This window comes from Antedon bifida, chromosome 4 (genome assembly GCF_963402885.1).
Source record: "Antedon bifida chromosome 4, ecAntBifi1.1, whole genome shotgun sequence".
Lineage (NCBI taxonomy): Eukaryota > Metazoa > Echinodermata > Crinoidea > Comatulida > Antedonidae > Antedon > Antedon bifida.
The window spans coordinates 27,042,978-27,065,840 of NC_136229.1; the positions used below are offsets into that span (position 1 = coordinate 27,042,978).

A 22,863-nucleotide genomic window follows, 5' to 3' on the forward strand; every position below is an offset into this window, starting at 1 on the left:
AATGCGTATGCGCAATTAATGTCAATCAGTTGGATACCTAAATGCCAATTTACACAGATGCGTGGTAATGGTAAGCGGAAAACCATGTATATCTGCTTGTTTTCTGCTTACAGTTACGCGTCTGTGTAAATTGGACTTTACGATTCAAGGATAGCCACAGTGAAAAGAATTTGTAAGTTCTGAAAGTGTTACTGGACTTCAGAGAGTCCGGTATTGGGAGAGTTGAACGCACTATTTACTGAGGGTGTCCTTAATTGACCAAGAACTTACATAAGATCATACATGACACAAGGATAAACAATTTTAATAGAGTCTCCTGTTTCTCATAGGCCATCCGACCTAAGAAACCTGGGGGTTTGTATCCTGCAGCCACTGCCATCATCAAAGTATGCTTTATTCAATCTATAAAAATAAAACAATGATTCATAGTATGAATGAGTATACAGTACCTACTACTACAGTATATACAGAAACTGAACTAGGCTAGCTAGGCCTAAAATAAATTATTATTTTATCTAAATATGTTTTTATGGACCTGGCTGGGATATGATATGGGATCCAGTCAAGTCGCCCCGATGTAGTGCGACCTGAGACTACAAACGGGGCTCTCCATTTTTTGCCTACACGTTCCATATTATTTTGTGTTCAAATTGCGCAAAAATATCTTTGCGTAATCTTACGCACTTGTTTTGTAAACTATTTAACCTTTAAGGAGTGGCGACTTTGCGATGGATCATGGATGGGGCGACTTGACTAAATTAATAATTTATTATTATTAATTAGCTCCTTTTCTGTTAAACCTACTGCTCCTAGTCTAGAGGCAGGTGGTTCTACCTAAATGCAACCTAAAACTATTTAGGCCTAGGCCCATCCATCCCATCCAGGGTACTGATGCTTACGTGGTTTATGCTTTATTCGGCCTACAACTACAGGCTACCCTAGCTAGGCCTAGCTAGCTAGAGCGTCGCGGCAGCACCGATTCGTTTTTATTCATGGATTTTGTAAAAACATTAATTATGATTAAAGAAATTAGAAGGTAAATGAATACATAAACAATTAAAGAATACCAATTCATAGTAAAACTTTGATTTGTTTATGTCAATCAATTTCAAAATTTACATTTTTTAAACTCGAAAACACAAGCCTCATTACTTACCTAGGGACCGGTGCAAAGAGGGTACACATACGGTTGACTAATGTACACGACGACACCTGGGCGCAGCCATTATAAATCCGACAGTTTCCGAATAAATCCGAACACCGATTGTAAGTGAATGAGATAGATATCTTGAATACCCGAACTGTTTACGATTTATTCCGACTGTACACGATTTACAGTAACTGTTTAAAAAGGTGGGTTATTTAGTATGACAGGGACTTTTAGTTATTCAAATGAATATAGATATAAGTATATAATAGAAATATATTGTAAGTTGTAAGTATAGGTTTCAACGAAATAGTAAAACATCAGTTATTTATTTCGAGTTCATGCCACGTCAACGGGGAGTAAAAATGAATGAAAGAATAGCTATAACCTGGTGTCAAAGGTTAAAATAGCTCTTTCGCCAAAATGAAGTTACCCTCTGCTGAAAACACAAAATAAACAACAAGATCCGGCAGAAGATACAAAAGCAAGAAGTGACACCTGTTTCGGAGGTAAGAAATTGTATCAAACTATAGTTATTCATAAATTATTTGTGCACAGGCTATTTAGGAATAATTTATAATAATGATGGAACACTATAGTCCCACATAAACGACACAATTTAAGGTATATTAAAGTAAACTAATTTGGCATCTGGACACGTCTGCTGTTTGTGTTGTATGATGAGTTTTAGGCTCATCATCCTGATGATGATGATCTGCCTGTGCTGCAATGTTTATCATTACTGCCCCCTCTCTGGCTGGGATGGGCCTGACTGGATGTTGCTTGATTTTGGTTAGTTTTTAGGCCTAGACTGAATGGATAATGAAAGATTAAGTTTCATTTGATGCTACTAACTTTAGTTAATGACTACTATGACTGAGTCAATGCAATGATGAACGATAATTTCTCTTCTCCCCCTCCTCTCCTCCTACTACTAGGCCTAAGTTTCCCCCTTTATCTGAATTGTGAGCGCTCTGTCTGTATAGCAACATTAATAAACCTATATAGCCCCGTCAACACTACAGTACCTACAGTATAATGCACTTGTCAATTGTATAACCCACTATACGACCCCCGGGAGACGTGCGTCAATGTGCGTCATACCTTATGAATACTCCAAAAATAGTCAAAAAATGACTTACCTTTAGGTTCATGATATTGTTGGTGGTAAAGTGACAGACATTGTGCACCTCTCCCAGGGGTTGTACAGTGGGTCCTAGTCATTTAATAGTCATACATAATGTCATTTCGACCCGCACTGAATGTGTGACTTTTGCGAGAGGTGCAATGGTCAATGCATGAAATGCGCGCAAAAATGTGGAAAATTTGTGCATGCATTCAAAATTTGTGAATAATTTGTGAACTGTGCGCAATGTACACCATGCGCCAAGGTCACTGCTGTTTGTGTCAATGCAAAATTGGCATACATTTCAAACTACTGTAGTTCATGAGGCAAACAGAATTTCCACATTGACTGCAAATACTAATAGGTAGGCTACATCATGTCGGAACAAACTTCTATTATCAAAAAGCATTGTAAAATCTGCTTTTCCGAAGACAATTTTTTTTTCTGCCTTTCAGACTTGCAAGACAAAAATGCTGAGGTGACCAAGTCAATAAAAAAATAATAAAAAGAAATCAGCAATGGCTGAAAATATAGGCCAAGAAGGTGAGTCTGCCAAATTAATGACATCATCGAAAAGAGAATCACCTAAGAACATTGAATGGGGCCGGTTCGGTCTTGCTGAGGATTACAAAGGGGCTGCAAGTAATGCCAATCCTGACGGCTACCAGCAGACGCCAGGTCAACATGGTGAAAAAATACAGGAGATATTCGATGAGCATCAGGTATGTAGGCCTATACGGTTTTTTTCAAGCTACACAGTTAGTACATTAGTATACATAGTACAGTTTACATAGTACAGTTTACAGGTGTGTGTATAAAGCTATGTTTTTCACCAACAATACGTATTGCAGCCACACGTACATCAAATTATTAAAACTTAAATGCCATAGTTAGGAACTTTTTTTTTCTTAAATTCTAACTAATGCACTATGTTGAAATATTGACATTGTGTATACAACATGATGATACAGTAAATTATAGTAATTTTAGAGATTAAAACTAAAAATACTATAATAAAAATTACAAAAAAGAACTCATTGTACTGGATTTTTACAAATTTATGCTTAATAGAAAGTTAACAAATATATGTTTATAATTTGAAATAAGGATATTACTGGACGATGAATATTCATGCTTTAAAAATGTATCACTAAAATTATTGTAATTTAAGTATACTGTATACTGTACAAACATACTTTACATGCTTAAATTACATACAGTACAGTACTACAAAAGATAAGCATAAATTTCTAGTCTTTTATAACTTTTATTAATATTTTTTATATAATTATTGAAGTAAAGTAATATTTTAAGAAAGAGTAAATTAGACTAGAGGCAAAGAAGAAAAATAACTTATAATAAATCTAGAGAAATCGAACAATTGAATTACTATTTTAACTATTCTTTTATTTCATTTCGTTTTAAAAACTAAGCCCAATGTACAGTATAATATTTACAGTACAACTCTATTAATTGTCAGTTTGCAACAATGCTGCAAGAAACATGCATAAATTGCCCTTCACAACTCATTTGTTATGCGACACATAGTTGCTGAAAACACGCTTGAGGTTTTAGACACTCGCAATCTGACTAACGGTTGTCGTTTTTATAAATGAGCATCATTGCTAAGATGCCGTAAATGACGCATTACCGTCGACAGACACGTATCGTGCCACCGACCTTTGGAATCTAGAATCCAAGTGCTGTTTTTCTCATTCCTTATACAGTGCATAATTCCAACGTATACAGTATTGACTTTTCTTCAAAGTTTTGCTTATCAATCAACTGATTTAAAATGTTAATTATATATTTTTTTTATATAAAATGAAAAATGTGTTTTATTTGTAAGTTTATTCTAAGTATTTAATAAAACAGGTAATGTAATTTTGTTCCACACAAAACTGAACATTTTTTTTTTCAAATACAGTTAAATTACAGTGCAGTGTATAATATTTTTACTTTAAAATTTGGTGACAATTATTCTGTGTTGTAAATGTAGAAATAAATGAATTTAGTACATTAATATTGTTCAAATGTTTAAAATTAAAGATACAGTATTTTATAGTATAAAACATATTTCTTTAGTGATTAGTGACACATAAATTTACCAATTTTATTTTCCAATTTACTTTTAATATTTACCTTTTTTTTTAATCTCTTCCTTTTATGCAATGACATGTAAATTTTTTTTATTTTTTAAATTCATTTTTTTTGCAATTTGTGTAAATGCAAAGACATTCAACATTAACTTTGATTTTTTGTTCTGTACAGTATGTGATGGAAACTTTTGCCTTAGTCCCAGAGTGATCATTTTAGATAAAATCATTTTACACATAAATTTATTTTTCAAACTTATATTTTTATGGATTCTTTTTGAAATATGATTAGTTTTTCTGTATTGAAAATATCGATAAAATTGAAAATAATTAGGTACCAGGTTAAAATGAATCTGTGTCTATTTTTACATTCTTTTGTTCATAAACTAATAAAATCATTATTTAAAAATATACTATTATGAGTTAGCCTTTTTTATGGTTATTTTGAATTATTTATTTTAACATTTTATATAATTAGTTTTAGTACAATAACTAGAAGGTAAGTTTAGTCAATTATTTTTATGTAATTTTATACAGTATTGCTTATTTTTGATAAATTTATAGTGACATTATGATTGATTGATGATATTATTTGATTAGGTTTAATTAATTATTAATATTAGCAATCTGTAAGTTTAACGTCAGCGGATGTTAGAAATAATCTATCAGTTCTAGTAATCTATCAATTCTGTATTTGATCATGTTAATTTACTGAACAACATCTGCTGTTGAATGTAGCCTTCGAAATTAACACAAGGTCTTGCATCAAGAAATTATATAGGAGCGTGTGGCACAGTGTGTTGGACGTTAAAATTATGATCAGTTCAGGCCCAACGCTTGCTTATGTAACGTCTTTTAGGCTAGACACTTGCATTTACCTCTCTCCACCCAGTTTTACAAATAGGTACTGTACACATGGTCAAAGCACAAAATGCGCTGATTCTGTACTAGCTACAACATTATGGAAGTACATCTCGATGGTTGTAAAGCGAAAATAGTTGTGGTACAGTAATAATGTGAAGTGCTTCTCAATAATAAAATATCATTTTTAAAAAATAGGACAAAGGTCAAGAAAGATGCCAAATATAGAAATGTACTCACCTAGTACTTGTTGACAGCAAGCCCTAGTAAAAAAAAAGAACAGTAGATAATATATTTTAAATGATGAATAAAATAAAAAACAATCTCCCACATCACATCAAAAACAGTAAGAACAAATCAAGGGACAATGAATCAGAGTTTTATCGTTTGTGTTTTTTACTGGTAATGTTTCCATGATAGCTGTACAGTATTTTCATTGGAAAAGTAAGCCCTTTTTTTAATTACTGTAATTAATAGTGGTCTCTCATTCCCCCCACCATGAATCTTCCCTGAATTGAAGCTAAAAATAAGATAATAAATTATTATAATAAATAAAAATAATAAAATGCTAATACATGACTGAAGATTCTGTTAATTGTTGCTTTGTTTGACAGCCTCTAACTTCAGCTCGATAAAACATGAATTTTATCATAACATTTCATCTCAACACCATCCCACACACTGTAGAGTATTTAAACAAATTCTGCATCTGCTACCAGCCCACTCAATCTCTGGTGTTAATAGTATTGTCAATAGGCCTACTTGATGATTTACCTAGGAACACAATTCAGTAGATTTACCCCATTTTTAAAAATATTTTTTGTTGTTGAATATGCCATTTTAATCTCAAATAAATAGTCATTCATTTTGACCAAACAGTCTAAAATTGTTCCTGCGAATTACATTGTTGTTTTAATACAGTTTCTTGCGCTGTATTTTTTAATGTAATAACTAATACTACTTTTTGGAATTATAATAATATATCTATTTCTGATCATTTCTCGTTTATTTTACATTACAAATTTGCTACCTTGAATGAAACTATGCCAACCTTTGACCTTCAAAGTAGTGTGTTTATGATAATGAAAATTCCTTTTATGAATTAGAAAAAAAATGAATAAAAAAATGATAAATTTACATAGTACATAAAGTGTGGGTGTACTGTAGGACATGATGCTGCTGTACAACAGCAAAATGTACAGTTACTGCAGTAACTGAAGTAGAATAATTTTTACATGGTCTCTTATTAACTGTATATGAACCTAAGGTCTGGGTACAAAATTTGGCGAGGAGTGGGGTTATACTTGGGTTTTATTAACAAAATAATATAGTTTTTGTTACTTGTGTCCATATTTAGCCCCAATAGGGATGAGATACTGAAGTATGATAATATCATTTTTATAAGATAATTTACATTACAATCTACAGTAGGCATTTTAACTGAAACATGTTCTACCCAGTATTTATATCATAATCATCATATAATTTTTGCGTCACCATCCAATGCCGGGCCTGTGCAAAGGTCAATGGCCATCAACATTGTACAGTAGTTTAGAATCGATATATTGTTCCAAAATTAAATGCAATGTAGATGCAATGCAAGAAGCGAGTTGAACCAATCACACGCAGGTGTTTGAATAATCCATCGCTTGAGATTGGTCAAATCACTTTGCGTTGCGTCCTAGTGGGAACGAAGCTTAAATTTCTAAATTGCTAATATTTTTATATAGTATAACAGGAGGGAACCTCTAAATCTGGTATACTGAACTTTTAGTTTGCTTTTTAAATCATCATTATTATTATTATAAATTATTGTCAGTCTTAATTTGCTTTCCATTTTTTTTGTTATACACATCAGTACTGAATATTATTTTGAATACATTTTTTGTTGTAATGCCAATACACTGTCATTCATTCGTTTTTGTTATGACAGAGATAGAGAATTTTATGTCTAGCTATTTTGGTTTTGGTCTCTGCTATAGGCCTAATCTACAGGCTTTCTTAAATCGCGCGTACCAAGATGGCCTTCCCTATTATTTTTTGGTGCCTTTTATGTAACGTTGGTCATTAATTTAATCTTGCGCTGAATAATTAATTTTTTTAAATCCCATCATTAGTTCTACAGTTCATAGTCATGTCATCATATTCGTTAAATGTTTTATCTCAATAAATAATAATCGTTTGTTTCATGTTTTTATTACAGAGTGGTACAGGGCATAAACCGTGGTGGAAAGCTAACTTCTTTATAAAGGAACCGGTGCTGTTTGGTACATGGGATGGGGTGTTTACATCATGTATGATCAATATATTTGGTGTGGTGATCTTCTTACGAACAGGATGGATGGTGGTAAGAAATATTTAAAATCTTAAGCTCTGTCTACACTATCAAACTTTATATGACTAAAAATGTGATGTTCCCATATATGGACATGATGTCATACCACTACCATATTGGGGTATATCACTACCATATTTGGGCACATCACACTTTTTTTGTCAAACTAGTTTGATAGTGGAGACAGAGCTTTAAACACATAAAAATGTTCATTGGAAATTTATTCAAATAAAGTATCAGTGGAAGAAATGACATCATGAAGGTACTGTGTTGTTGAATTTTTCATAAACATTAATTTGATTGAATAGATCTCATTCTGTGAAAAAACCAACAAGACACTATACTGTACGATTTTGAAATTGTTTACATTAAATTATCTATCACACTCAGTAAACGCTCAAACAAATATACACCAACACAAAATAATATATATCAGTATTAGTATCAGTCGTCAGTGATAACGCATGATTGTGGGTTAATGTATGTTTGATGTGTAAATGTCGTAAACAAATTGGAATGAAACCAGACTAAGTAATAATACACCTGATCAACGCACGTTGTAAAGCGACTTAATGCCAGATTTAACATGCTGAAACACGAGAGAAAAAATAACATGGCTCAATCTGAGACACGGAAAGCTAAAAGCAATGGATTTTGTCGCATTGCAAACTCGGTAGATTGATTGAAATGAGAATGACTAATGTAAGCTTGTGCAGTCATGCGTGACAAAGCCAATCAGAGCTGGTTATAATTATTCCACGCATGTCATTTTGTAATTACACTATTGTAGATTGCTATTAATGACACAGATCACCTAGTGCTATTTTGTTTTATAAAGATTTGTTTAAAATTAAAATCTGTACATGTAATTACACTAGATAGAACATCTCCTTTGAGACACCCCATTCAGGGGACAGCTCTTTTAAGGGGACACAACTTTTCTCATTGAATGAGGGGCAATGTATTTTTTAACACTAACAGCCAAACCTCTATTTAGAGACACCCATGAATAATTTAACATTTAATAAATCATTTTGATTTTGTTCAAAAGGAATGATCGTACAGATAAAAAATAAAGAATAATATGATATAATAATAATACTTTATTTTCTTACGGAAAACCCAAGGGTGTTTTCCATCAAAGCTGTGCAAGGCCATACTGTACGTTAATGAAAACAGAAATGAGAAAAGAAAAGAAAAAAGAACTTGATTTACAGTTAACTAAGCCCTGACAATATGCAATAGAATGACTGTTAGACTCAATAACCACTGTTAACACATTTCCATTGCATTGTATAATAATTTTTTCTTGATTTTTCTAGGGCAATGCAGGTATAGGATTGTCAGTGTTAATCATCTTCATCACTGTAATCGTAGCGTTGGTGGCAGCATTGTCAGCAATCGGCATTTGTGAAAGATGTAAAATTCAAAGTGGTGGTGTTTATTTTCTATTATCACACGTGTTAGGAAGTAGAATGGGCGGTACTTTAGGAATTATGTATGCATTTGGCCAGGTAATTACTAATACATTTCTAAACTTATACATAACATACAATTTCTCCCTATTGTAGGTGGAGAACTATCTCTACATGGGTGGAGCATTTCCTGAAAAAAAAATTTTTTTTAACAATTCAAACACAAGTCATTTGACCAATCACAAGCAATAGTTTGGATGATCCGTCTTTTGTGATTGGTCAAATTACTAGCGTCTTTTAACAATTGATCAATTTGAAATTTCTTTCCAACACAGACGGTTGCCTGTGCGTTGTATTGCACCGGTTTTGGTGAATCCGTGTCGGAAACGCTCAACTGGGACAACACGTGGGCCGTGAGGGGTGTTGGCATTGGAACGATCCTACTTCTACTCGCTGTAAACATTGCTGGGGTGAAGTGGGTCATTAAAATGCAGCTTATTCTGTTAGCTATCTTGTGTGTTGCTACCTTGGATTTTGTTGTTGGGACATTTACACATTCTGATGCAGGTAAGAAATAAAATAATGCCAGAGAAAAGCTTTTTAATCAGTCAGTTTGTTCTAAAGTTCACTAAATTATTGTTATAATAATTATTTCATTAATTTTGCTACACAAGTATAAACAAAAAGCAACAATAGTATGATTGTGCCAAGGAGTGGCAAAGCCAACAGCATCTGTTGCCACTCCAACATAAAAGCCAAAACATACACAGTATGGTATTATCATAGACACTAGATGTACAGTACAACTCCTACAAAATCAAAAATGATTAACCACAGAGACCCCACAAATATGCCTACATCAACCTTTCAAAATGCCATAGTCATGAATACACCACTAAATTATTTTATTGCCATAACAATGGTTAACTTTCTAAAAATATATGTTTTATTATTTTTATATTATAAAATAATATTTTCTAAATAATATGACAGCCATTTGCCATCCTGTTTGCCGTTTTGCCATCGCCTACAGTAATTGACATCATATAATTCTACCTTATGTCTTTTTAGTGTGTAGAAGATAGATAATATTTTTATACTTTTACGACCTTTAGAATAGGAAATAAATCTCCACCAGATACTTTGTTATGGCCACTCCTTGTTTTGTTCAATTGTCATATCCTCCATTCATCTATTGGTGGATTATATAACAATTAGGTACACAAAACAAAAAGTTATGTTGGCAGGCCCAAAAATATAGGGTAGATAGGTAGGTTTTTTTGGTGGTTTTTTTTTTTTATAAAAAAAAATATAAAAAATAATAAACTTAATTTTTTTTTTATTCCTTATTTTTTTTTGTCTTTAATAAATAAAAAGTTATAGGGTAGGTGTATTTTTAAGGTCGGTCTGGTTTTTTTACTTACCTGGTGAGACCATGATTGATGTTCAGTTTTTTTTTCAGTTTATATAAAATACTTTTGAATAAACATTTGCAGGCCTACAATAAAATTGACATAGTACTATATTTTGTTTACTCTTTATAAACCTGTTTTTAAATGCCAATTCTTTTTTAGGCTAATCATACACACTATTTCATAAACTTCTACATTAACAAAATAAAATCAGTAAAAAAAAATTGATCCCTTAATTTTTAAATCTTGTTTTGTCTTTTCGAGCTCAGCTATTTTTGTGATAGAATAATGTACACTTATATTTACAATAAAATGTGTAAAACTAGTTTACAGCGATATTTTTGCTGAAAAAATCGTACGTCACAAAACCCCATTAAACATCTTATACGCTTCTCATTATCTCAATTGACTTCCTTTGGTAATAAAGCAATTACAGATCCATTCTTCACCAGCAGAACAGATAATGAGCGAATCTTCATTTGCAATTTAAAGATGAATAGCTCAGTAAATGCTTTATTTTTCATTTGGGAAAATAGGGCTCTCAGTGAAAAGCTTTCTTCACAGTACTGTATAATACAGTAAATAATAATATGATAATTCTTAGATATTCATTTGGTTACAAATTTTAAAGATCTATTTTATATGACTTGTTTATAAAGCATAATGTACGCCATCGACCCATATGCCTTTAAGCCTTGTATGCTAAATGAAGCTGTTATATCGATCAGTATATTACTGTATGTTATTACAGTACCTTTTATAAGCTGTTTTAGTATATTGTGATAATGAAGTACTTTGATATTATATTTTTTTTTTAAATACATGTATGTACAGTATCTATTGCGGAGTTTATTCGTTTTTTACAGTAACTGCCTAAGGGTAGGTTAGTATTCACGATGCTGTTGTGCTTCTCATAGTCATAGTATCTTTTTTTGTCCATTAAAAAGAATTAACAGTAATTTTGTTTTGAAAACTGGCATATCATATATAAGTAAAACAATAAAAATACACAGAAAAATTGCACCAACACAACAACACAAAAACAATACAATTCTCTTAAAAAAAGTGGCTAAAAGATTACTGAAGTGAGGTTATTTATAATATTGTTGCAAAGGTTTTTATTTTATAACAATAGAATTTAAAGGAGCCACCCTGTAAGTAATGATCTGATAATTTTTTTTAAATGTTTTTGTTGTCTTTCAGCAAATGGTTTCCTTGGCATCGGCAGTAAGACGTTCAGAAATAATACTGATTCTAGCTATATGCCTGGTGAAAACTTCTTTACTGTGTTTGGTGTGTTCTTCCCGACTGCCACCGGTGTGATGGCTGGAATTAACATGAGTGGCGACTTAAAGAATCCTCATAAAAATATTCCGCACGGGACATTATCCGCCCTAGCAGTCACGACAGTCATGTATTTAGCCTTTTCTCTGCTGTTAGGAGCAACTTGTACAAGATATGCCTTACAAAATGATTATATGATTGCTGAAAAAGTAAGATGTTTGTATTATATATTTTTTTTAAATATGGTCAGCCAATTCGTGAGCAGTATCATGCCTAGTGACAATAAACAGTGTGCAGTATCATGTCTAGTGACAATAAATAGTGTGCAGTATCATGTCTAGTGACAAAAAACAGTGTGGAGTATCATGTCTAGTGACAATAAATAGTATGCAGTATCATGTCTAGTGACAAAAAACAGTGTGGATTTTGACTGTAAGACTATTTCAGAGAAGGTCATAACAGGTTGTATGAAGTATCTCAATGTGTACAGCCATGTAATCAATTCACTCGCAATTCATTTTTTTTTTCCAAAGACTGAGTATGAAAATAAAAGCCATAATAAAATGTACTGTCATAGTTTTAAAGGACTAAGAGTTGAACAGGAGTATTTTTGAGTACTATACGTATATACTGCCCCAAGCACCAAAGAAGAACAAAGTCATTTACAGATTTTGTTGTTGATAGAAGGATTTTGATGTTGCTTTGAGTATTTTCTTACAATTTGAACGATTATTTGATTGATTCGTAATGACTTGCTTCTTGTTATTCAGTAAGTGTCAAGTTGCAAACGCCTTGTCACTAAATCTACCGTAAAATTAACATTTAAAGCAGAAAACGAAAGGTTAAAAGGTCTCATTGCGCACATATATTTTTGAAGTGGGCGAAGTTAAAATAAGATTGTAAAAATTATATCATATTATGTTACCAATGAATAAAACTGCAAAAGATTTAACAGTGAAACATTTTTTTCAATTTTTTCTCAGGTTTCGTTAGTGGGGTTTTTATGGTTACTTGGTTTGTACATATCCAGTTTATCATCTTGCCTTGGAGGACTGTATGGAGCGCCTCGTATACTGCAATGTATAGCAAATGAAAATGTTATTCCAATTATCAAATTCCTCGGTCATGGAGTAAGTATATTACATGCTAAGTGTATGTTACTTCAAAGTAGAACACAATCCGATTGGTTAGTTTGGTAACAATGATTTTAAATGGAAAATGCTAGTTTTAGGCTTAAAAATAATACAAAGTTTTACCATTCAACACCGATTTCATACAATTAATTAATGTTTGAATGCTAGAAAACACACCATTGATGTGATTATTCATGTTTTCTGTTTGTAACTTTTATTTTGGTATTTTGTTTTCTTTTTTTTTTCGTTTGATTTTTCTGTACGTTTGGTAAGTATGATTATCAGGATGATTTTGAACAAACTTTAATGTCTCGTAGGCTTCTTAATTTACAGATACAAGTGTATGTGAAATGTAAGTTCAGGTATTAAAATGTATTGTTCTGTGTATAATTATGTAGGCCTATCATGGGTTTGTTAATAACGTACAGAATAGTTTAATACTAAAAAATTATGCAAGGTAACACTGTCATTTGCACAATGTATGTCTGGGAATTGGTAGATAACAAAATATTGTCATATAAACAATAATTATTTCATTGATAAATTTACTAGACTTATTTAGATGTATTATAACACGCCTTGATTTTTATTACATGACATTTTATTCCATTAAACGAGAAAGTGAGTATTCTATTCAATGACCAGCTTCTCTAAACTTTTGAGATTGTTGTCTGTGCCACACGAAAAGCTGCTGTTCTGCAGTCCTAATTCAAGATAGAAGCAGCAGATTTTATTTGTTTTACTGACTGAAATAATTGATTTACTATATAAATTATAATGAAATAGTTTTTGTACAGTATAGCTGTGTTATAAAGAAAATAATATCTTGATAAAAATTCATTATTTTTATAAATAATGTTTGTTACAGTACTATGCTATTGCACAATGTCCGCCTAAAACTTTAAATAATGTACCGTATTATGATACTAAATAATAAATGCATGAATATTATAATTTGCACAATATATATATCTAAATATATTTGGGAGGGAACATACAGTATATGCAAACAAAAAATGATTGTGTATAGAATGATAGTACTGGTTTCCTTATGTAGTTTTAACACTATCATTATAATAACTAACTATGGTCTGGAGATAACATTAATATCATATCATCCCATCATCTTTCATATCATGTGTACAGTATTTCCAGCCAAAAGCAACATATGTAATTAACCATCTGGATAGATAACTCAAATTCTACTGTCAAGAAGCTCAAATACACTTGATCACGAATAATTTTGTTAAATTATCGCATAAAATGATCATAATACACCCACACAACTCCTTGTTCAACACATTCCCTGCCCTTTTTGGATTCGATCGAAATCAGCTTATCCCACACAGTTTCGCATAAATGCAAATCCTAATTTGGAGTCAATTTATATCCCAGGATGGGCTTACATTCGAGGTCCATGTGTAATGAGTGGTTAAATTAATACTGTATTGACCGTTTACTTCAGATACAAAATCTGCACATTACATATAATTTGGAGTGTATTTATATCCCAGGGTGGGCTTATCTGTGGTCTGTGTGTAATTAGTTTTTTAAATTATTGTTATGACCTAGTTATAATACACCCACACAGCCCCCTCCCTCTCCCCCTCCCCTTCCCCTTATAATACAAAATCAGAAACACCCACATAGTATTGCATAAAAGCAACTTCTAATATGGAGTGGATTTATATATCCCAAGATGGGCTTAAATTCAAATTCTATTGTACTGTAATGGGTTATTTTTTGCACATTCAGATAGTTTTGCATGTGAATTCCTCTTACAGTAATTTATTGTTTGATTTTATACCTCAAGATCAGGTGATACCGGAGTACCAACACATCAACAATTTTTCATAATAATATGTGGTGTTTTATCCCAAGGTGGGCTTTTACAGTATGTGGGTACAACACAAGTAGAGTGTAGTATTAACAGAAAACATTGCAATGATGAAACATACATTAGACATCATGGTTGTGCATATATATTTTAACTGAACTTTGTGCCGGAGTGCTACGGGTCATAGTTAGGTCATATGATGTTATTTGTAGTAGCTGGCATTGTTTGTTGCTTTAAAAGCACTTTAACACTCATGATTAAAATGGGATAAAATCATTCATTGTCAGCACTAATAAGCAGGATTTGTTTGTGTTATTGATGTATGTGTAATACACTACTCGATAGTGTTGCTAACTTCATTTTAACAAAAGTTTCAATACCGATACTAAAAACAGAAATAAATAAGAACTGAACGAACAAGCTTGTGTTACTTAACGTTAATTACAGAACGTTAATTATGTCAATAGTGTTACCATTCAAAAGGTACTGTTGAAAACAGAGGTTACCCAATCGAATGCCAAATTTCATGATCAAAATAAGAAGTCTGAAGCCAGTAATTATCAATCATTTGAACTAATCTAAAATTTTTTAATTATTTAAACAGAAAGGACCAAACAAGGAACCCGTAATAGCCCAACTACTGGTCTGTTTCGTAGCTATCCTGTTCATCTTTGTCGGACACGTCAACCAACTTGGACCGATCGTGACCATGCCGTTTATGCTGACGTACGCAGGCGTCGACTACGCATACTTCGCACTGGCCATGAGCTACGACAAGAAAAAGATGGAAAAAAGCCACAAGAAAATGTCTGAAAAACAGGAGAGCTTTCTATCGCATCTTATAGACAAGAACAAGGATGAACAGGTGGTGTTGCCGAACGGCTACGGTAGTATGAAGAACATCGACAATGTTGATGACGAGGAGGAAGAAGAGGAGATTACCGATAGTAGTTCTCCGTTGAGGATTAAAGAGACGTTATCTGATAAAGAGACGCAAGATAAAGAACCTTCGGAAACCGGGGACAAGAAAGCTCTATTAGATGAAGATAAAGACATTGATGATAAACAAGGTACGTTTTGAATATAGAGATATAATCATTTCTATTTCATCATGTTTTCCATTATTTATATGGCCTGTTTCTACTGGCAAGAAAAACATTAAAAATGGCACTTCTGCCCAAAAAAAAGTTTCTTTTCAAAAAAAAAATCCAATCGCAGTTTCAAATTGATCGCAGTTTCAAATTGACCACTTTAGAAGGTAAATCTCTGACAACAATCCACAACCAACCTGGAATGACCACTAAAACCATGCAGTTTTATTTCATAAAATCATCATCGAACCAGTATTTCATCTTTTTGATCATCATTTTTTGTTTAATGTTGTAGGAAAGTATTTGATAGATTTTAAGATTTTAATAGCATAATGATTTTCTTTTGTTTATTTTGCAGACCCACCCAGGCCCTTTGCTACTGAGATCCACCGAATGCCAGAATCTTGGTACTCCCACCTCTGCAATAGATGGGTGTCACTTTTTGGGGTTTGTATTTTTTATACTGATCTTTTAACCCTAATATTTATATTGATCATAAACCTATTGAAAATATGTTCATGAAAGAGTCATCATTCCATAGTTTTCTATGAAACTGTAGCTGTGATGGCCGCAGATTAGTTTTGGTTATAGGCCTAGGTGTTTACGGCAATTGTTAGACACTTGTAACTGGACATCACTCAGCTATAATAAAGGGCTTGTCTGACAACCCCGCTCTTACTTCGGCACAGCCCAACGTACCACCATCATCATTTCTTTTTGTAACATTCGGTACAAGCTACAAAGCACAATACGCCATGATAAATTTGACTGAGTGTGTTTTGTCTTTACTATTTCTATCTGATGAGAGCGAATGCAAATTGTGTGGGCTGTTGCAGCAGCTTATGAGCAACCAGTCAAATATACCCTCATATTAATCATGAGTGCTAAACGTAGGCCTCTATCTTTGCAGGTGCTGTGTTGTGTTGTGATCATGTTCTGCATTCAGTGGAGCTATGCCTTGGTCAACATCTCCATTAGTCTCATCATATTCGTGTACATAGGTCAAGCTAATCCCGGCGTTTATCCAGGAATTGCAGATTTCAATTTCTTTAAATGGCTACAGTTTTCCTGTCAGCGACTATGCAGGTATGGTTTTTGATAACATTTCTTAATGGATCATTAAAAAATTATTCTACTGCAGTTACTGCAGTAACTAAATTTTTTACTACAATAAACATGATCGTAGTTTGTACAGTAGAAGTTTTTGAGGCAGTTACTGCAATAAATCAGTGTGTAGGATTGCATAGAAAAGCTTGCTAAATAATTGCATACAAAGGATAAAGAGTAAACAAAATGAAGTAACTGCAGTAGAATTTTTCACATGATCCTTTAATACTAGAAATCTTTTTTTAATACATTTTCTTAATATTCTATAAACAATATTGGTATTCTTCTACTCTGTATTATGTAGCCTTTAAAAAAATATAAACACTTTACTACTTTCTCGTTAACATGCATTAGCTCATCAATATCTACAAGAAATGTTTATGACACCCTTTATATGCATGAGTGATTTCACAAATCTGCTGAATGTGTTGAATATATTGAATTATTTGTTGAAAATGATTTTAAGTAGCACCTTTTTTCAATTTACTTCTAGTATACTATTGCACAATGTAGAGTCTTCAGCCGACTTTAAAACACCTTTTTCTTATAGTTATAGCATTCTGAAATATTGCATAACCATACTGATTTACTATTAAATGCATACTTAACAACTATTCATTACACTTTTTTATCAGCTGCACTAACACAGTCAAGTACAGTATAGGCTTTAAAAAGAATTTTAACATAAAACTGCTTTGAAACTGAGCGAAAAAACTTGATAAAGCATGTGTTATTTATTATAATAGTGGATGATCAACACCACAATTGAAATTGTTCAAACTTGATATTAAAAATGGTAAAAGTGTATTTTTATAAATAAAATTAAGTGTACTTAATACAATCAAGTCAAATGGCTGATCAGAGTGCCATAATAACTACAGTCTACAATGTACTGGTACAGCTGATTACACCAAACAGGGAAGAGTTCACTCTTCCATGCACAAACCAACAGTGGTCTTGGAAGGATGGTTGGACCGACCATATAGCCAGTGCCTTTGTGAGGAAGAGCCAAAGTCTGATAAAAAAAAGATAACATTTTACCCCCTTCTACAATAATGGACTAATCCGCCAACCACATCCTTATGGATCGGTGGCAGTGGCTTAATGCACAGGGCAAAAGCCCCTGGTTTAGTACTCTTAAGGCCCCTCAAACGCTGGGTAGTTGCATTGGACTGCTCATGCTATGGGGCCCCTGGGTTTAGCCAGTAAGCTCTTGCCGTTACGCCAAGGATTGCACGATGAAGTAGACGCGCAGTTTAATTGGTGGTTGAAGCTTAATATAACACTGTGCTGTAGGTAGTAGTTTTGTTTTTTGTAACATTCTAGTAGATAAAAGATCAGATAAGAGCTGTTGGTAAAAGAGTAATTAATTTGGAGAAGAAAGTGTAGAATGGCATATCTAATCCATTTGAGTATGTACAGGGCTATGGCCTGTGGAAAATTGCTACCCACCTGAATGTAATGTACAGTTCTACACTGAAGACAAACAAGACTGGATTGGAGCTACATTAAAAATGTTTAGTTTATCTTGAATTTCCAAAACATTAATTGATTGATGGCTGGTTGGATTTGTTTTCTGAGAAACTTTAATGTTTATATACAGTCAACTCCCCTGTGCTGGCCAAATGTTGGATGTGGATCTTGAAAGTATTCTGAATGTGTATTTGATTTTGGGACCTTTAATAGGTTTTTGGAAAGTTCTTGCTTTTCGGAGAGTTGACTTTACAGTAGAATCATTTCATTTTTTCTTCTGGATTTTATCTTTTTAAATTTCTGCCTGCTTTTTAATTATCATTTCTTTTAGCATTATTAAACACTTTTACACCAAACTTTTTTCATTTAAGCATGCTTTTTCTCTTTCTTTTGGTGATGGTTTTAAAAAAATTGATCACCAATTATCCCTATACCAATTTTATTTTTGCCCCTTGCTAGGAGTACGCCTTTTCCAGCAGACCAAATGGTTGTGACCCCAATGTTGGGCGGTATGGGAACGTCGACCACTCAACTGACCGAAGATAGCCAGGACTACGCGACACGCGGCCGTTACCATCACACGTCGGTTCTTAAGCATAACAACTTTGATGATGATTTTGAAACGCAAAAGCTATTGGTTGATTCAATGGAAAAAGAATAAAATTATAAATTAAAAATAAATCAGTTATGTCATCATCACTGCTCTTAATTAATTATATAATTATTATAAGTTGATATCAAGAATACAAATAATCAAACAGTGTAGCTTGAACATATTATTCTGCCTCATTTTAGTCAACTTTTCCATTCCATATTGATAGTGTATATTTAGAATGTATCTATAATATATATTATGCAAGAAAAAGTAAAATGTATATTAGGAAGTATAGTATATATCTATAATTAAAAGAAAAAAATTAAAAAAATATTGTTTTAATGCGGTATGAGATCGCAAAACTAAATTTATCACACTAAAGATTCTACATTGTAAGAAAAGGGATGTAGGAAAGACAATCCAACAACAGGGCACTGAGTACGCCTTGCCAAGATAGGAACTCGTAACAGTCTTTTGATCTTATGTCTGGCTGCGACAAATGCCAACAGTACTGTACTGTGTACATGTTCTCTGTGGTGTGGTGTCTGCAACCCAAATATTTGAGGAAGCCAATTGGCCAAACGAAATTCAGTCTAAAAGTTTAGGGGGCGTGGAATTGACTGTGTTGCAGCCACAGATAAACTCTTTGATCCCTGGAGCTCAGCATCCTGTTGTTAGATAAGATAAGATAAGATAACTTTTATTGATCCTCAAAAAGGAAATTCATTGCTCGTCATATTAACAAAGAAAACACTATAAAACCAAATATAGCATAAAACCATTCAAATAAAAACATCTAAAAGATTACAATATCTACAATGTCTTGGTATAGGGATACCCAAAGTTTTTGTTCAATAGAGGGGATTTGGCTGTCTTTACCAACAGTACAGTGACTGTACACCAATGAAGAACTCTTTGACTCAAGTCATTCAACTGTCCTTAATAATCTTCAATTTAGTTTTAAATTAAATAAATTTCATTTCATACTGTAGGCATTGTTTTTATCGTAATTTATCTTTACAAAAACCCAGGGTCCACTAATAATTTATGTAATACATATTTTTAAAAGTATAGGCAAGCCATTTTCAAACTTTATTTATTCATCTTCAGGAATATAGAAGATTAATAGTGTGCTACTGTATATAGAACTACTGTATATGGAATGTGTAATCTTTCTTCCATTTTGATGTTAAATTTGTTGTTAGTTTTTACTGTATATTATGGGAATGGCAATTTACATGTCATCTACATTTATCATCTCCATAATGTTATAATTGTTTTGCTTTCATTTTATTTTTGTCTCAATTATAAAAAATGTAATAAAATAGTGCAATTTTTTTTTTATCATAATTTAAAATTCATAACAAATATGGATTCATTTTGCTTTATGGTCATGGTATATATTTTTTTTTAAGATTTAGAAAATCGGTGATTGATTTCGATACAAATTTAATTTAATATGAAAAATATTTTTATAATTAAGTTTAAATTCTTGTTGCAACCATTAATTTGATTGGTTCAATATCAATTTAAAGAATAAATAAACCCTATACAATTTTAATTTGTGCAAATTATATAAACCAAATTTAATTTATAGGTCATATTTAAATTTTACACTAAATATTTATCATAATTATAACTAATTTATTATTACTAGTATGCTGTATATTATTATTTAGTTTTATTCATCAACCGTTAAAATGTAATAAACTTTAATTAATGTCTAATTTAATAATAAGTGTATGCATTTTGTGATTATTTAAAAAATATGACAAATTTTAAATAAAAAAATGTTTAAATGTGATTAATAATGTCACATAGTGTTTTGTGTTCCATATGCATTCTGAATTATATTATTTCTTTCCAAATAGTTTATGCTTTTTATTGAAAGCTTTTGACCATGACGCAAAGTTTCATATTCTGCTTCAACTTTACTCAAAAAAACAGAAGTTTGTTGTTTTATTTTTTTTAAGATTTTTTATTTTGTTGCGTACTTGAACAGTGTTACCTCGTTTATCACATGACCATTTTTAAAATCATATTTGTTATAATTAATTTGTATAATTTAATTTCTAACCATGTATCTCAGATTCTTCCAGGAATCATTATTTATTTTTAACAGCACAGTATTCTTGCGGATGTACACTACACATTATGCAATACTGTTTATCTTTTAGATATTTGAATGGAACCAAACCATAAAGCCTCTGTGGTTAAAACCCTTGCATTTTATAAAACATAATTGAACTCGTTTATTATATAATAATTATATCTCGGGGTCTTCTTCTCATTCTCACAGATTTCCTCATCTTTATCTTTTCAATATATATATTTACTTTTATAAATTGTCTTTTATGCGATAACAATTTCAGTGAGTATCACAGTATTGATTTTAAAGGTGGATCACAAATATAGCCCGCCATATACATTACAACTAAACATACACCATTTAACAAAAAATAAATTCAACAATCAAAATGGTCCAGTAGAAGGCAAAGAAAAATAAAAATTGTTTTTATTTTAAATATTAAATTTGTTTTTTATAACACAGTATAAACTTAGGGCACCAGACATTTTAAAGAGCTACTGTAGTAATATTTTTTTATTTGAAAATAATTTTGTTTATGGTGAAGAAAAAAGGTTACATTGAAACTTACCCAACCTTTTTCCTTCACCATAAACAAAATTATTTTCAAATAATATTTGTTGGAAGAAGATGAATTTTTTCAATTTTAATAAATGTTTTCTTTTAAATATAGGAAAGATGTATCTTCCCAAGAACAGATGATAGTAAGTGGGCAATCCTTCACACCAGGGACATCATACACCGAACAACTAACCGAAGATAATGAAGATTTTGCCAACAGAGGGCGCTATCATCAGTCTTCGGTCATGGAAGGAAACAACTTTGACGATAATTATGAATATCAAGAAAAGAAAGCATTTTAAGGGAATCTTGACATATTTATTTATTAACAAAATCTGTGGCAGTTACAGAGGAATATGTAGCATAAATGCATAATAGATTGAATTTGGTAATTTAATATTATATATTATGAAAAAGATTATATTAATTACAGTGCTCGCCAGTCTCAAGCATACTTAAATTAAATATATGTTCCCCATTATGGCATACTTGTATGCTTTGAGAGTATTTTATACCACCTTCGCACATACACACTTATCTTTATAATCTGTCTGAGATAACATCCAGTGGTGTAATGCAGGGCATAGGCCCCTGGTTTAGCACTAAGGGGACCCTCTTTAAATGCTGGGTAGTTGCATTGAGGCTGCCCGTGCACTGGGTCCCTAAAGCAGCTTAGGGACCCCAGCAGCTTGAGCATAATGTAGTAGTCTCACTTTACTTCTACTGTTGAGTAGAATTTCTCCTGTACCTACCAAAAGGCTATCCATATTAATTACAAAAATCACACCTAATATCTTTAATTATTGTATGCTACTGGATGCTTATTCTATCAGATATTGTAATAGTAATATCACTGTGTTGCGACATATTCTTCTTATCCCTGCCGCGTGTGTTCTGGAACTTTTACAAGTGCTCTAATAGTGTGCCTATGACAGTTTGAATGTTATAAATATGTATATGTACTGTATATTAGATAGTATATTTACCATAGTGCTGTAAAACCCATCTAATTACATTGTGATGTGCGTATAATTTAAGGTGATTTAATATATTGTATTTAATGAGGATTGGTTAAATTTGTTTGTAGCATATTGATGGTATGTTTAAGAAATTCTAAAATAATATATGTCTTGTCTTCATTCCAATGTAGTAGATCTAAGGTTTTAAATTATTATTATCAGTGTGTAATAAATACAAATGGATTTAATATATTTATTGATCGCAGTAACATTCCAAAAATATATATCTTAAGTGCTATAAATCCCAGCTAAGTATTTTAACCAGGTATTTCTTCCTATGTAGAT

The 22,863-nt window shown here is 32.0% G+C and overlaps 2 protein-coding genes across 4 annotated transcripts in view; one reads left to right on the forward strand and one right to left on the reverse strand.

Moving 5' to 3' along the window:
* Window positions 1-22,863, reverse strand: part of LOC144839837 (dolichyl-diphosphooligosaccharide--protein glycosyltransferase subunit STT3A) — a 32,887-nt gene that overhangs the window by 9,285 nt on the left and 739 nt on the right. Inside the window, exons 2-3 of one of the 2 annotated variants that reach the window (XM_078695380.1) lie at window positions 5,471-5,493; window positions 271-402 (exon numbers count right to left, since the gene is read on the reverse strand). In XM_078695380.1, the coding sequence (XP_078551506.1) occupies window positions 271-382 (112 nt within the window). In that variant the 5' untranslated portion in view covers window positions 383-402; window positions 5,471-5,493. Of the gene's footprint in view, window positions 1-270; window positions 403-1,156; window positions 1,225-5,470; window positions 5,494-22,863 lie in introns of those variants that run through there. The other variant, XM_078695379.1, reaches the window with a different exon arrangement.
* LOC144839836 (solute carrier family 12 member 8-like) lies at window positions 1,598-22,417 on the forward strand. 2 transcript variants are annotated; one of them, XM_078695378.1, is made up of 11 exons: window positions 1,598-1,656; window positions 2,729-2,995; window positions 7,434-7,577; window positions 8,888-9,079; window positions 9,316-9,547; window positions 11,596-11,885; window positions 12,660-12,806; window positions 15,251-15,716; window positions 16,096-16,184; window positions 16,648-16,823; window positions 21,672-22,417. In XM_078695378.1, the coding sequence occupies exons 2-11, from the start codon at window positions 2,792-2,794 to the stop codon at window positions 21,859-21,861; spliced, it is 2,130 nt and encodes a 709-aa protein (XP_078551504.1). In that variant the 5' UTR covers window positions 1,598-1,656; window positions 2,729-2,791; the 3' UTR covers window positions 21,862-22,417. The 2 variants fall into 2 exon arrangements, with proteins under 2 accessions (XP_078551504.1, XP_078551503.1); XM_078695377.1 differs by lacking the exon at window positions 21,672-22,417 and adding an exon at window positions 18,777-19,407.

Coding starts and splice junctions, on each gene's coding strand:
- LOC144839836 (XM_078695377.1), top strand. CDS start 2,792: ATGGCTGAAAATATAGGCCAAGAAGGTGAGTCTGCCAAATTAATGACA. Junction 9,080..9,315: donor TTATGTATGCATTTGGCCAG/GTAATTACTAAT, acceptor TTTCCAACACAG/ACGGTTGCCTGTGCGTTGTA. Junction 15,717..16,095: donor AGACATTGATGATAAACAAG/GTACGTTTTGAA, acceptor TTTATTTTGCAG/ACCCACCCAGGCCCTTTGCT.